We start from the raw sequence: 15,647 nt of genomic DNA, 5'->3' as shown, positions 1-15,647 counted from the left end.
CGAGTGAACGACCATTTATAGCTCTAAGTATATATTTATTAGGATAAATCACCGAAATACACGCATTAGCAGAACAAGTAAAATACTTTAAATAATATAACTGAAGCGCGTACTGTAGCATTACTTATAACTCGACCAAATAAAAATGTCACCCGTCTTTTAACAAGACGCGTATTAGAGCGCGTGCTTCAACACTTACTCGACTACATGAAATTGTTTCTCTAGTCTGTCGAGTTAGATTTTTGATGATGTGATTAAAACATTTTAGTATGAAATTTATGACACAAAATGCAAACATTTTTTTTAACTGTCGTAAATTGCTAAATTTTACGAATTTCCAAAATCCGGCTCGACAGACTAACTACAACTATATTTTACAAGAATATTTTATTCTTTCTTGGGAGACGTGATTTTTTATGATGTAATTTTTAGAGAAATAAATGGATTTTTTTTTACAAGGTTCAAATACTAATAAACAATGTGTAAAAATTATTTTTATTAATTTCTATTGCTATCTCTTCTAAAAACAGTTTTACTTTTAACGCATTTTAGACACCGCTAGAAGTATGTAAGACCTTAAGTTTTTTACGTTACGTTCTGATAAAAACAAGAAACTCGAAGTAATGCTACATTACAAGGCTTTACTAATTAAATTATTTTCGAGAGTTTGGGCTTGCACTAAGCAACAAGATTTTATATCAATAAACGAAACATTGGAACGAAACAAAACATTGGAATGTAACACGCAAATCATAGGGTTCACGCCGGTTTACTTCCTCGTATGTCTAAGGAAAATTTTGAGTAATCTCGTTTTTCTCACCGACTACGTGATCCGGCCACGGCACCGCCCTAGGTATAAGAAAGCGAACCGATCGCGAACACGTCGGAAGGTTCACCGAGCGATTTTCTCAATCTATTTCCACTTGAAGGGTATCAAGAGGACGGGGTAGACCCTAAGGTTCTCGCATTATGTGTTTTCGACGGGACGTATGGTGCAATCACCCACCGTGGTGATGGGGGTGATGGTGACGGAGCTGGGCGCTGAAGGTGTGGTGGAAACGGGGACAGTGGTCAGCGAGTGACCATCGGGGACATCAGCGCGCTCTTCTTCAGCTGGCGGTAGTTTTACGATCTGGCAGTCACCTACTGTCATGATATGAGCTTCAGGCTCTTCGTCACGATCTTCGTCTGACGATGACGAGTCAGATACATCAATGGTGCGTTCATGCTCAGACCTGCCCCCCTCCCCGTGCTCCCCGTCTCCGTGCTCTACGTCTCCGTGCTCAGTTGCGTCCGTGTGCTCCGAGGGGTCAATATCCACGTTTCTATCGGGGTCAACGCTCGTTACACCATATGAGTACGCGAGCGGGTTGTACATCATCTCGGTAAGGTAAGAGAAGTCCCCGAAAGGTAGATTCGTCGCGTTGTAGTTCTCGTTCGGGCGACCGTCTGGAAAACGTAGAGATTATAAAATCAAAATCAAAATAAAAAACAACTTTATTCAAATAGGCTTCAAAAACACTTTCGAATCATATATGTTATAGTATTCGATTTTAATTACTTGAGACAAAATTTCATATAAGTACTTAGAGTAAATATAAAAATGTATCGCAAGTATCAAAATCTATAATTATTATCAAAAACAACCATAAATCGATTATAATTGAGCATAATTAAACCGTATCCCAGTACTTGTCCCCTTAATGCACATGCTTCTATGTGGAATATGTACCTTGTTTTTTATATTTATCTGTTATCAAACGTAATACTATTTTCACGTATTTATAGACATGCATTATTATATTTAATTTATTATCTTAAGTGTATACTGTTATCAGTTAGTCACGAGCAAAGCAGGCATGTTATTGTTGTTAGTTTAAATATACGATTTTTGTAATAATATTAATTTGATTGCGTGTAGATTTACTTTGAAATAGAACACCGCCACCAATAATAATAAATAATAAATCTTGTGCAAAATAAAAGAAATAAATTAAAATAATATTAACATTTCCCTTAAATACATATAAAAACATAGAGTTCCTATGATCAGTCACTATACAAATACCGATTAGTACCGACAGTATCCCATAGTAAACTTAGGTACAATTTAGTTATTCCATGCTATTCAATGTATAATACTAACAAAACTTGCTCATTTCCGCGGCTAGCCCGTACTGCATCGGTATTGACATATCCATACCTAGGGAAAGACTTGATTAGCTTAGCGTTTCGTGTTCGGCGTAGCTAAGTTATATTAATGGAAATTAATTTTATTTATTTCACTTAAAAACTAAAGTATCAATATAATTTAGTTTTTAGAAGTACCCAAGATAATTTTTTTATACAGATTTTAACATAAATATCAATTTTGACTAGCTAACTAATTCGCGTTAAAATAAAATTAAGATCGGAATATTTTCTCCCTATTATAAATTATTTGTCTTTAAAAAAAACAGTTCATTAAAATATCTAAAAAGATAGAACTGTATGGACCTACCACAACATTGAGGGTATACATAAAATCGTGGTATGTCCATATGATTCTACACCCATATTGAGTACTTATAAGTTATGTAAAAAATTGTATAAACTTCTCTACGCCAAAACACATATCGCGTTCAGTCCGTTACATATCAAATTTGTTTGTAGTTTTAATCGAAATGTCTTTGTTACTAAATTATTAATTTTTAATATTATTTCACTCTAAAGTAATCTATCTTTATAACCATAAAACTTTAATGTGAATAGACAAACAAATATCAAACGAATAGACTGAAAGCGATATAAAAATAAATTAATAAAAAAATAAAACAAAAAAGCATATGCTATGAGGCAGTCTGCACACACACATACGCAAACAAGAAACGATAAACTCTGTTAAAAAAATAAATAACCTCCGAGGCAAATTATAAAAAGGTATTTAAAAAAAATTCAACCTTTTATATATGTAGCATAGGATTAATAATAGCTTGCTTGATTACGATGTGTTAGGTCGTTGTTCATATATTTTATATAAGACAATTGATCATAGGTAAAAAATGTTAAGTCATTGACGTCTTCAACGTTCAGTTCTAATTGCTTTCGTTTGGGTTTTTCTTCAGTTTTTAGAGATCTATATTTAAATTTGCATTATAACGATGATTAAAATAATCAGTTTTATAAAAAAAATAATAGGTTAGTAACTTAATTTATTTAAAACATAAAGGAAGCGATAAAAAAATATATAACGAAATATAAAATATTGGTGGTAAAAATACATTATTTTACGTTCCATTGGCGGAATCAACCGTGCTTCATTGACAACTAAAAGCTTTTAAAAACTTATCTATCATTAAAATTATTTAAGATAATGATAACAATAATAATACTCTTGTCACGCTTAAAAGTTTAAATTTTTAATTATATTTCTTTAAGTATTCCCAAAGTATGCTATTGTCTATGCTATTTTCTTAAAATATTCTTTAAAATTATTTCAGACAGTAATTGTTCCTGTTTCTATTCATAAGAGTACCGTATTGATGATCTGTCTGATTCTAATTTATAGCTACATAATTACATAGTTACTCTTATTTCAGTTTTAGTCACAAGCCACTGCTACTTGTAACTGTTTGTTGTTAATTATATTTTATAATTTACAAGTTCTAGACATGATGAGTGGTGACATAAAAGACGTGTGACATTTACGGTTCTTGTTGGACTCTTGTGGAGTCATATTGTGATATGTATAATAGACTATAACATATCTAAATAAGTATTTTTATAGCATTAATTAGTTTTCTGTAATCACATGTATCTTCTATCGCTATGGAATATTTTAAAACTGTCTAAGTTTAAATATAGAACATGATACACGCAGATAGCACTCATTTGACGTTTATAACTCTTTTTGGACTCCTATGAGCAATAGCGTTATGTATTATAGCCTATAAAATACCACAATATTTTTTGTAGTGTATTGTAGATTACTGGTAAGTAAAACTCTATTTTTTGCGTCTGTTTGTGTGAATTTTTGTTTAAACGGATAGCGTTACAGAATTATAAAAAAAAAACTTGACAAGATTTCTAGAAAGGCAATTAATAAGAAACCATAGAATGATCAAAATCACGTTTCGTAGTTTTGATTCTATAATTATATACCTAAAATACTATAATTGCAAGGATATGATAGGTGTTACACGTTTCTGTTTTAATATTTAGACGTAGCATTTATACAGGATGGCCGATCACTTGACGTCATAAAAAAAAATTTAGGTCCGGTATGTTGTGGGGTATCCGAATCACCCCCATGTATGTTACGCGATTTTTTATAGTTTAGGAGTTATGAATTTTTTTCGATTTTATGAGAAATTTCGACTTGACCATCTTAAAAAATTTCTAACAAAAAAAGAACATTTTTTTTAGAGTTTTATTTTTTGCAACTGAATTCGCATAAGTTGTACTTTTATGCATAAAATAATCAGCTTCGTAGCTTTGATGAAAGTTATGAAAATGTTGGTCTAAAGTCAAAAATCTACGTTCCGTGAATTAGGACTTAAATTTTCTACTTTAAATTAAAAATCTAAACAGGTGACCTTATGATTTCTTAGTTAGTCTTAAAAATGCGCCAGACTCTCAGCTTTCATAATAATAATAAAAAATCCGTACTTAATATGGAAAATTTGGCTAAAATCGGTCTTCAAAGACAGCAAGGTGGAGAATTCTTAAAATTTGCCTATTGATTAAAAAAAGTTTTTTATCATTCCTAAGGCTAATTAATGATTAGAAAATGCTGGAAACCTATTGTGTTGGTTGGATAAGAAAAGTTTTAGGCTTTTAAGTAAGAACAAGATCATAATGTTAAAATCATTTAATATTTTTAAAATTTATAATAAATGTTCAACGTGGCCACCTCCAGAAACAATACAAATTCTATACCGTCGTAAAAAACGGCAAATTTTACCTGCAATAACAATGGGCTGAAAGGATAAGAAACTATATTGCTATCTCCCTCACTCTCGGTGGCATAAGAGGCCGATCGCAACCGATCAAAGCTAGTTCGTTAGTTACTGATCTCAGTTGTGCTCACATTGTGTTTACTGCTACTTGTGTCACCATTCGTTATTTCATTGCTGCTGAAGGTGGCCACGTTGAACATTTATTATAAATTTTAAAAATATTAAATGATTTTAACATTATGATCTTGTTCTTACTTAAAAGCCTAAAACTTTTCTTATCCAACCAACACAATAGGTTTCCAGCATTTTCTAATCATTAATTAGCCTTAGGAATGATAAAAAACTTTTTTTAATCAATAGGCAAATTTTAAGAATTCTCCACCTTGCTGTCTTTGAAGACCGATTTTAGCCAAATTTTCCATATTAAGTACGGATTTTTTATTATTATTATGAAAGCTGAGAGTCTGGCGCATTTTTAAGACTAACTAAGAAATCATAAGGTCACCTGTTTAGATTTTTAATTTAAAGTAGAAAATTTAAGTCCTAATTCACGGAACGTAGATTTTTGACTTTAGACCAACATTTTCATAACTTTCATCAAAGCTACGAAGCTGATTATTTTATGCATAAAAGTACAACTTATGCGAATTCAGTTGCAAAAAATAAAACTCTAAAAAAAAATTTTCTTTTTTTTTTTTAGAAATTTTTTAAGATGGTCAAGTCGAAATTTCTCATAAAATCGAAAAAAATTCATAACTCCTAAACTATAAAAAATCGCGTAACATACATGGGGGTGATTCGGATACCCCACAACATACCGGACCTAAATTTTTTTTTATGACGTCAAGTGATCGGCCACCCTGTATATAGCTACTAGCTGATCCCGCAAACGTTTCTTTGCCATATATGTCATTAACCCGCTTAATCCCCCCCCCCTATAACTTAGGGGTATGAAAAATAGATGTTGGCCGATTTTCAGACCTACCCGATATGCCCACAAAATTTTATTAAATCGGTCGAGCCGTTTCAGAGGAGTTCAATGTTCAACACCATGACACGAGAATTTTATATATTAGATTATATATATCTTCTATAATATAAAAATGAGTCGCTGAATGTGTTGCTAAGCGCAAAACTCGAGAACGGTTGGACCGATTTCGCTAATTCTTTTTTTTTAATATTCCTTGAAGTACGAGGATGGTTCTTACGGAGAGAAAAATTCTAAAAAAAAAAAAAAATTAAAATTTCCTGAAAAAGTCTAAAAACAACACTTTTCTATACTCCCATACAAAAGATTTGTGATAATACTTAAAAGTCAATTTGAACTTTAATACCATACGATAAAGTTTGTGTTAGGCGATACGAAGTTCGGCGGGTCAGCTAGTATATTATATTTATCAGCCACACAGATGTGCGGTAGTGTGGTGCGGACTCACCGGCGCGCGGCAGGAAGTAGTTCTTGGGCGGGCGGCCGCGCTTGCGCTTGAGCAGCAGCTGGTGGGAGGCCAGCGCGCCGCCCGCCACCGCGCCGCCCGTCAGCACGCAGCCCTCCATGTCTGCGGGCACACGCACACTCACTACTACCTACGTGGCCGCTGGCGAGCGATTACTGCAGCTCATGGGCGTCTGCCTCGGAGAACACGTTAAGCCGTCGGTCCCGGTTGTCATCATGTACACCTGATAGCGATCTGTTTTACGGCTTTCTATTTGAGTCTTTTTTTTTTAAAGAATAAAAAGGAAATCTGAACTTGATTTAGTAAAGGGGTCACTTTATTAATTTGAAACAATGGAAATAGAAATGGCAAGTGGTCTCAACCGAAGTTGACTGGAGACTGAGCCCTGAAGACTCGAGATTAATAAGCTTCTAATTCAAAGTGCTTACGAGGCACCAATGTAAGGGTTATTACATACATAACATGTATATAACAGATCGCTACTCATAGTAGGGAATATATCCGCTAACCCGCATTGGAGCAGCGTGGTGGATTAGGCTCTGATCCTTTTCCTACATGGGGAAAGACGCCTATGCCCAGTAGTGGGATATTACAGGCTGAAACGTATAGGCGTCTGACACCAGGAGCTCCGCAAACGCGTTGCCCTACCCCAACTGATAATCTGACCCTACCCCCAAATCGCTCTCCAGCGCTCTGGTCACCTCACTCACCACGGGTACATAAAATTCCTTATATATAACTATGTGGTGTTCTATAAGGTCGTAATACTTCCCCAGTCTCCCCAGTGCTCCAGATTTTGAGCAGATTAATTCCTGCTGTGATCTGCCTTAGTTGTAGTCACTACACCGTCTCACTTTATTTAATATATGCAATTATTGAGGTTGTGTATCGGTCCAGTTGTTAGATATGTTGTGCTCTGTAATGAAGGCTAAATAAATAATTCGTGAGGTAGAAGAAGTCATTCTAAAGTAGAAATTATTGTAATGCAAAGGCTTACTGTAAGACTTCTTACAAAAGACCTTTTCAAAACACAATTATAATAATCTAGGAATATAAGTCAAAATTAATGTTCCTACCGGTCAGTCAACACGTAATTACTATCATACTTGAAGCTCGTCAGCACAAGTGCAGTAGACTAACCGAGAGATATTCAAATGTACCTTGAACCACAACTATGACACTTAAAGCTCCCCAATAGAAGAATTACTGATCTTGAAAAGAGTAGTGGTAAGAGGAAGGGGAAAAGATAGAAAAAGTATATGAAATAAAAGTACAAAAGAATTACGAGAACTAGTATGAAATAGTTACAGTAGAAAATTGTCCCACCCACGTTGAAGGAAAGTAGAAAAAAAAGTACTGACCTAAAGATGTCTTAGGCGGTCGTCCACGTCGCTTCTTGATCTTAGGCGTTAATGGTAGCGGAGTCTTGCGGGGGCGACCACGTCCTCTACGGGGCGGGTCGGTGGGGTCGTCCCGGGGCTCCGGGGCGGGGCCCCGGGGGGGCAACATGACGTCACCACTGGCCGTGAATACAAGGTGGCCGGACTCCCGGTGAGTTGTACGCACCATCCCAGACATAACTTCTGACGTGTCCCGCTTCACATCGCTCATGTCGACCGTGGGGTCCTCCTGGACAATTATTTGTTTTGATTGCACCTGACGTTACGGAATAACGTTTTATTAGTATACTCTGTGCATCGATTGCTGGTTTAAATTTGGAATAAGTTTTGTTTTTAATTTCGTTTAATTTATATTTAATATTATATAAAATATTAAAATAAAATTTTGCAATAACTTAAACAAAGTCTTTAACTATAATTTAATTACTTCATTAATAAAACTTTACTTATGTAGAGGATAAATAAACATATTTGTAATAAGCAATTGTGTTAGTAAATAGCATAGAAATTTTGTTAATTTGAAAAATATTATTTTACTTTTTTTATCGATGCAAAAAGTATACGAGCTTCATATGCAAGCGTGCGTTTATAAAAATGTTTGTTTGTTAGAAAGCATAAATAAATACATTCATCATGCTTATATATATGGTCATCTGTTCCTAAGGCAAGCAATTTAAAATCCATAATTTAGGTAAAAGCATACTGGCATATATTTATATATGCCAGTATGCTTTTACAGTGTGTGATACTTTTATAGTGTGTGAAACTTTATTTAAGTATGTACTTATTAGTATATTAGTATAATTTGTAATATTTCTTTGACGTATATTTTATCTGTGAATTGGTTGCTATGGAGCTGTTTTTTTTCATATTAACGGATTGTGAGAATTATATTGTAATTTAAATATTCAAATAATAATGATTAATAAGAACTGGTGAAACAATAGCTTTAAATGTTGTTTCTCTTTTCAGGTGACATTGTAATTAATTTAATATTTAATAATGTTTTGTAAAACTAAGTTATAATTGTGATCAAATAAAAACCTCTCTTTTCAGAGTAACTCAATTATTGTTTTACTGTTCACCATAATATCCAAGGATAATTATAAATTAAAACATTATACATATATTATACATAGTACATATATATATGAATATGTCACCCAGACTCAAAGCGAGAATCGCACCCTTGAAGCAGAAAGCAGAATCACTGGCAACTGTGCTAGTGATTTTTTGTTGTAATTTTAATTAAAAGAGGATAAATTAAGTTTGAAAATATAGGCTTGATGTATTCGAATGTGCAAACAAGTTTCCTGACGTCACATTAACGTCAAATAACTCGGCCCAAATTTACTGCTAGTCTATTTTTTTTTTTTACAAACGCGTTGATAAATATGATGATTTTACGAAAAGCGCTCTTCGAAATGTGAAAATCATAAAGGAAGACTCTGATATCTCGTCTATATCAAGATCGATATTGTACAAAGCACCAAAAATATATATATATATTTCTGTTAAGGAATGTCTGCTATTTATTTCGTATAGCAACACTACAACAGCACGCGACCGTTCCTTGTTCGTCGGTCGCCGGTGTGAAGTTGTCTATATAATCTGTGATAGTGTCTATGAACAGTGAAGTGAGTGACAGAACGATATATATAAAGCGGCCATTATGTAAAATGGACCTTTTTCGCCTTTTTTCCCCTTTCCTCTATCATTGTTAACAAATCAAGCATTGTAAAATTATTAATATAAGAATTCAGTTTGATTATTTTGTTTAATCAAATTGCAAGCCGAACTCATTGATTCGACAATTTCTAATAATAAAAGGGATAGTAAGAATATTTTAATAGAAAGACCAGATAGTTTTATGGCGACGACAATGTTTAGACGCAGTAAAGGCCGAACAAAACCTAACTACTTTATATTATTTAGATGAAACGTGGAGAAATGGCGGTCATACAAAATTAAAAGCCTGGGTTGACAATAAAGTGCCTACATCGAGATCTGCATTCTTAGGTGGTCTATTAAGAGGATTGAAAAATCCTTCAGGAAATATATATTGTGTCTAATTTTTTATTTTCCTGTTTTATATTTTTTATAAATAAATCTGCAGATATCCTAATAAAAACACACTATAATATGCGTTATTTCACTGACATATGCTTTTTACTATTATTAAAACAAAAACGAAATAGCAAACGGATTATAATTGTACATATCGGCAGTATTATTAATCGGCGGATTTGTGGAAGGAGGATTAATATATTTTAAATCTAATAAAACCGTAAAAGCTAATAATGCTGTAATAAGGGTGAAAATGACAACACAGCCTGTAATGTCACAAGTTACTTGTTACAAATGAATTGTAAGTGTAAACACAGTGATATTATATATAATTAAGCTGCTTGGACAGAATCATACCGTTAGTATGAACACGACTTGAGACATCATGTAACCATCTTTGCTCGAATATATATATTAGTGGTGCAGTAGCACCTGAAGCCGCACAAGTAAGAGATATCAAACAAGCAAGTCGGTTAGTGTAAACGCACGCGTTACGTCACATAATTCACACAAGCGAGTCTGTGTGTAAGCAGTGAGTGACGTCACACGTCACAAGCGACAGAAAGCGAGTCTGTTAGTGTGTAAGCAGTGAGTGACGTCACAAGTGGCAGAAGCGAGTGGGTTAGTGCGCTCCGTGTCGCCAAGTAGGCGCGGCGCCGCCCGGACGGCTGGAGCGCAAGTCGCGCGGGAGGCGGGGACGGTACGCACCCGCTCGCAAATCTTGGTGTGCACGCGCAGCTTGTCGGAGCGCGCGAAGGAGCGCCCGCAGCCGCCGCACGTGAAGGGCCGCTCGCCCGTGTGCGTGAGCCGGTGCCGCGACAGGTGCGACGAGCGCGCGAACCTGCACACATGCCTATGTAAACCACGTTGTCTTGCCGTTTTTGAATGCCGAAATTCATTGCTGACATGCCGGTAGCAGTGCCACCTCCCGGGTCCAATTGTTTTTAAAACCATTCATAAAACCATTGAAATATACGTACAAAATTTTAACCAAATCGGTTCAGCAGTTTAGTAGTTCAGTGATAAACACGAGCACAGAAAAAAAATATATATTAAGATAACCCGGCCAAACTTCGTAACATGAGATTTATATATATATATATATAGATGTCGAAAGAGGAGTCATAAGTGCAACTATCCGTAACACCAGCTCCCTCTATTGGGACTCGACAGAGTCCTACCTCAGTGAAACTGAGCTTGCTATGCTTTCTGGTGTTACTACAGGCGTCTAGTAAGTAAAATATATTATGTGATATGTTTCACCATTGTAGTTCGTGCAATGTTGTATTTTGCCAATTAAGTTTTAAAATAATTTTACAAAATACTGCATATTTCTATTTTAAACTTAAATACTCAAATTTTCAATTCAACTTTTAATTCATCTTTACCTGGTTTAATATTTTCAATTTGTATTTTATGGATGACCCTTATAGAGAAAGTGTAAACGTTTAAAAGTTTATGGGTTTGTACGCAAATGTAAATACTTTAAAATTATAAAAGCAAGCGACTCTTTTAATATTTTCTTTGCTTGGGCAGAAAAACCTTCTAAATATAGATAATAGCACTAGTTAGTGGTTGGTGATCCCTCCCCAATCATAAATCCAAGCTAGTGTATCCACACAAAACTGCAAACAACATAATATTATGGTACCTGTCGAATAAAATATAGCCTATTTACCTGACATCGCATATGTCGCACACGTGTGGTCGTCCGTCCTGCGACTCGTTAACCGCTGAGTCCGATATTGAACCGCTTGAATCTGTTTCTTCATCATCTTCTAATCCATGCTTGTTTAGTTTTTCTGTAGTTAAGTAAGTCACATTTTTACTTTCACTGAACTGTATTAAAAATACAAATTTTGATCCCACTGTAGTAAACGTTAGTGTATGTGTAACATACGTGAAAAACGATTTATGATAAATGTCATTGAAAATTTATATTTTGTAATTAGTAAATCGTTCAAAACTAGTTAAAAGCAATTACAAAATGTTAGCAAATTTATTTGGAAATTGCAACTAAAATTGTCAATTAATACCAAATAAATCTGCGTCAAAATATTACACTGATACAAGTAAAGCATATATGTTATATATCATCATGGATAATATAATTATTTATAGTTTAATACTAAATCCTATCATTACGTTTTAATTTCCAATAAGCAAGTTTCATGAACTGATCTAACATGACGCATAGCATATATATAGTATGTATGAGTGATATCAGCGGAGCTCTAGCACCTCACCGTCTGAGTCATCATGTTCATTGTTGGTGGGTTTCTGCAGTACGGCCAGCTGCACTACTTTGATGCCGCCGGACTTCAGGTCCTCGGTTTTGGAGTCATTGCTGCCGTGGTTAGAGTTTGTGGCACCTAGAAAATATTAATAATCATTAATCTTTTTTTAGTAGTAGTCAATATACGCCTGCAACACCAGAAGCATCGCAAACGCTTTGCTACCCCCGACCCACCCACCAAAAGCTTTGACTACCTTACTAACCATACGAGCACAACACTACTTGAGATCAAGTATTATTTATTATATATAATTTTGGGGAAAGAGGTCTATACCAGTGGGATATTACAGGCTAAAGTGTAAGCATAGGTATTTATGGTCTAAAACAATGAATCCCAGTCTTAATTACATCCAGAAGAATGTGCGTACTATTCTGGAAAATACGTATAAGTCTGATACAAATACCCAGATAACGATTATCGTCTATATGGCTAATATTTGTTGCAAATAGCGATTCTACGACAATTACAGTCACACACTAGTCACACAAACAATAGTCAACAATTTATTAATTCATATAAAATATGCCTGAGAAAGTTCAATGCGTAGAACACATTGGATCACTAAAATTGCTCATATTTAAGATTCATCACAGAAAACGACATAACAGAAGAATAAGTAACAAAGGTATATCTTAAGCTACAGTGAAGCATCTATTGGGTCGAGGCAAAAGGGCCATATGGAACTACAACTCTTTTCTTTCACAGGAATGTCTGACACAATTCTAGATGCGTACAATACAAAATATTTTACGGAAAGTAGTAAAATTAATATAAATATTTATGACTTAGTAGCAGCTGCTTTTCTGATTCGTTCTTGCAATTTAATTTTAATATGAATTAATTATAATATACGGTAGAGTAAATGTCACGCTGTATAACATATTACGTTTAAAGAAAAGCGACGTTTTCGAGTGCGACACGCGATTCGTTTTTCAATTTATTATCTGCTTACATTAAACTTTATTAAGTAAAGATAAAACGTTAATTAATTTGAAATTTGAAAGCTTGATAAAATTTGAAGATCGTCTTAATGAAAAAACTTTTTAATCTTTACATCTAAACATAATGTAGAACAACAAAAATTCTTACATAAATTTAAGTTTTTAAATGATGAATATAAGCGAGATAGCGTATAGCGTAGTTCTGCATTGTTTAAGTTATATATAAAAGACATTGTTTTATTTCAAGTTTTAAAAGTATGACACTGTTATCCATTTTATTGCAAGTATCTACTTACAAGCGGAGACTCGCTATTAAATTGTGAGCCGTGAAAGGAAATTACACTAAATTATTGTCTTGAGAGCGTTCTATTGTTGTTTCGCCTGGCAAAGTAAATGCGTCATTTTTAATAACGATTCCGTTTTTTTTTCATTCGAGTTTTATTTTAAAATATTTATTATTTTTATCTTTATAACTACCTAAATAATTTTAAAAAATGACTAATAATTAACTATTATATACTTTTTAATTGTGCTCGTATGTCGGAATACTAAAGATTTATAATTCTGTTTTGTTATAGAGGAATTAAATTAAAATTTAATTTTTATTAAAACTTAAAATCCACACAAATTTTAATAATAATTTATATAATGGTAAAAAATTGTTGTTTTGCAGTTTCTAATATGATAATTTTTTGAGGTTAAAGCACCGATTATAAGCTTTATTTTTATATATGCATTTAGGCAAATGATGATCGTAAGTGGATGCAGTAAGTAGCATTAGCAATTAGCATTATCATACGAAAGACCTGAGTAGTGACGTCCTCCGATTGCAAAACCGTAACCGGTACAATATCGGTATTACCAGTACTAAATGTTAGAGATTGATATTGCTAACTATTCAATAAAAAATAACGAATAATCAATATTTTATATTACAGTATAAAAATATTGCAGCACAATTTTTTATAAGATTAAAATGCATTACAAAAAAATAATCAAATTTATGATATGCAATCACGTTGTACTAGGAGTTCATAAAACACTAAAAACTCTCGTCATATAAGATCGTGTAAGAGTCACTTTAGTTGAGCTTGCTAAAATATAAAAAAATACTTTAATTAAGTGTTCTATGATTATTGTTTTGATCTATTACGTTAATCTTATCCGTACGATACTAACTCTGAATTAAGATAAGGATTAATCTATAATTTACAAAGTTATATCTGCATTGCTTAGTTTTTAGATACCATGTTCTTTATTATTAAAATTTATTACAGCATAAAATAAATTGGAAAACATTAAATTACTTCGGTAATCTCAAACATTACCATAAATATCTACAGACGTACACACTAATTAGCAACGATTTCTGTTAATATAATTTATATTATATTAATTATTCAAATACGTAACAAGAAAAAAAAAACATTATTTATTACAATAAAAATATAACACCTTAATTAGATGATAACTGCATGTTTATATATATATTGTATATCAATTTAGGAGATAAGATATTTTCGTTTTCCTTTATGAATAATTTGTGTCGTATTCAATATTAAACTGTGTTTCAATATACCCGTTCTTGTACACAGCGAGCTTCTCATACATATTTATGAGGATAAGTCGTTTTTAAATAAAGTTTTTTTTTATATATATACATATTTTTTGTGTTGATATTGTTTTCATGGATTTTTCTCTTGTAGAGGAATGCCGTTTATCGTCGACGACATTTTTGTAATAACCGAAAGCCTAATCCGAAATATTAAAAAATATTGTACATTTAAACGTTGACCCAAAAATTACCTGTTATGATCGAAAAACCTTCATTTAAAATGAATTTTTTAAACGGCAATAAAAGACCTTAATTTAAAAATTATTTATTTTTTAAGCCGCGTTATATTTTGGGATGATGATAAATTTTAATATTTATGTAATAAAAAATTAAAAAACCTGTCAAATATAAAACTTGTTTAGAACGTTATAATGTAATTTAGTACGTAATATTAATATAAAATATATTTGGGAAACCACAAATATAATTAGAGAGATAATTATAAAATATAAATTAATAAAATAAAATAAAATAGAGAAAAAAATTCAAGCTACGCATTGTAGGTATCTACTGAAGTGTTTTTATACGTTTAGCTCTCTTGTCTGGGTATTTTAAAAATGTATTTTTTATTGTTTTATAAAACAAGTATTCGCTTTTTATTAATTAGTATAAAGCGTTAAAAGTAATTACTCCGTAACAAACGGCAGCTTACTATCGGAGCTTTTAACGAATGTCTTTCTAAGTAAAATAACATTTAAATATTAATCAAAGTCAAAAAAATGTAAAATGTAATGATAATCTCTATCTCTTTATTTCATGCTAAATGGAGATAAAAACTTATTTACGATAATGTCTGAGACAATCGCAACATACTTTATTTTTTGAATTTTTAATTTAAACTATATTTATGTAAAAAAACGTATTAAAAAAAAAACAATTTTAAAACCGGTTAAGTGCGATTCGTACTCGCACACGGATGTACGTTCATAGTTGAAT

The 15,647-nt window shown here is 32.8% G+C and overlaps 1 protein-coding gene across 1 annotated transcript in view; it reads right to left on the bottom strand.

Moving 5' to 3' along the window:
* Nucleotides 1–481: 481 nt before the first annotated feature.
* The window catches only part of LOC123660399 (zinc finger and BTB domain-containing protein 49-like), a 49,760-nt gene continuing 34,594 nt past the window's right edge, over nucleotides 482–15,647 (bottom strand). The window contains exons 5-11 of the mRNA XM_045595489.1: nucleotides 12,105–12,230; nucleotides 11,537–11,660; nucleotides 10,567–10,699; nucleotides 7,753–8,020; nucleotides 6,374–6,493; nucleotides 2,147–2,203; nucleotides 482–1,449 (exon numbers count right to left, since the gene is read on the bottom strand). Of these exons, the coding sequence (XP_045451445.1) occupies nucleotides 968–1,449; nucleotides 2,147–2,203; nucleotides 6,374–6,493; nucleotides 7,753–8,020; nucleotides 10,567–10,699; nucleotides 11,537–11,660; nucleotides 12,105–12,230 (1,310 nt within the window). The 3' untranslated portion in view covers nucleotides 482–967. The remainder of the gene's footprint in view (nucleotides 1,450–2,146; nucleotides 2,204–6,373; nucleotides 6,494–7,752; nucleotides 8,021–10,566; nucleotides 10,700–11,536; nucleotides 11,661–12,104; nucleotides 12,231–15,647) is intronic.

The sequence above is a fragment of the Melitaea cinxia genome, chromosome 15 (assembly GCF_905220565.1).
Source record: "Melitaea cinxia chromosome 15, ilMelCinx1.1, whole genome shotgun sequence".
Lineage (NCBI taxonomy): Eukaryota > Metazoa > Arthropoda > Insecta > Lepidoptera > Nymphalidae > Melitaea > Melitaea cinxia.
Note: the sequence above shows the minus strand (reverse complement) of the source record. Positions and strands in the feature narration are given on the sequence as shown.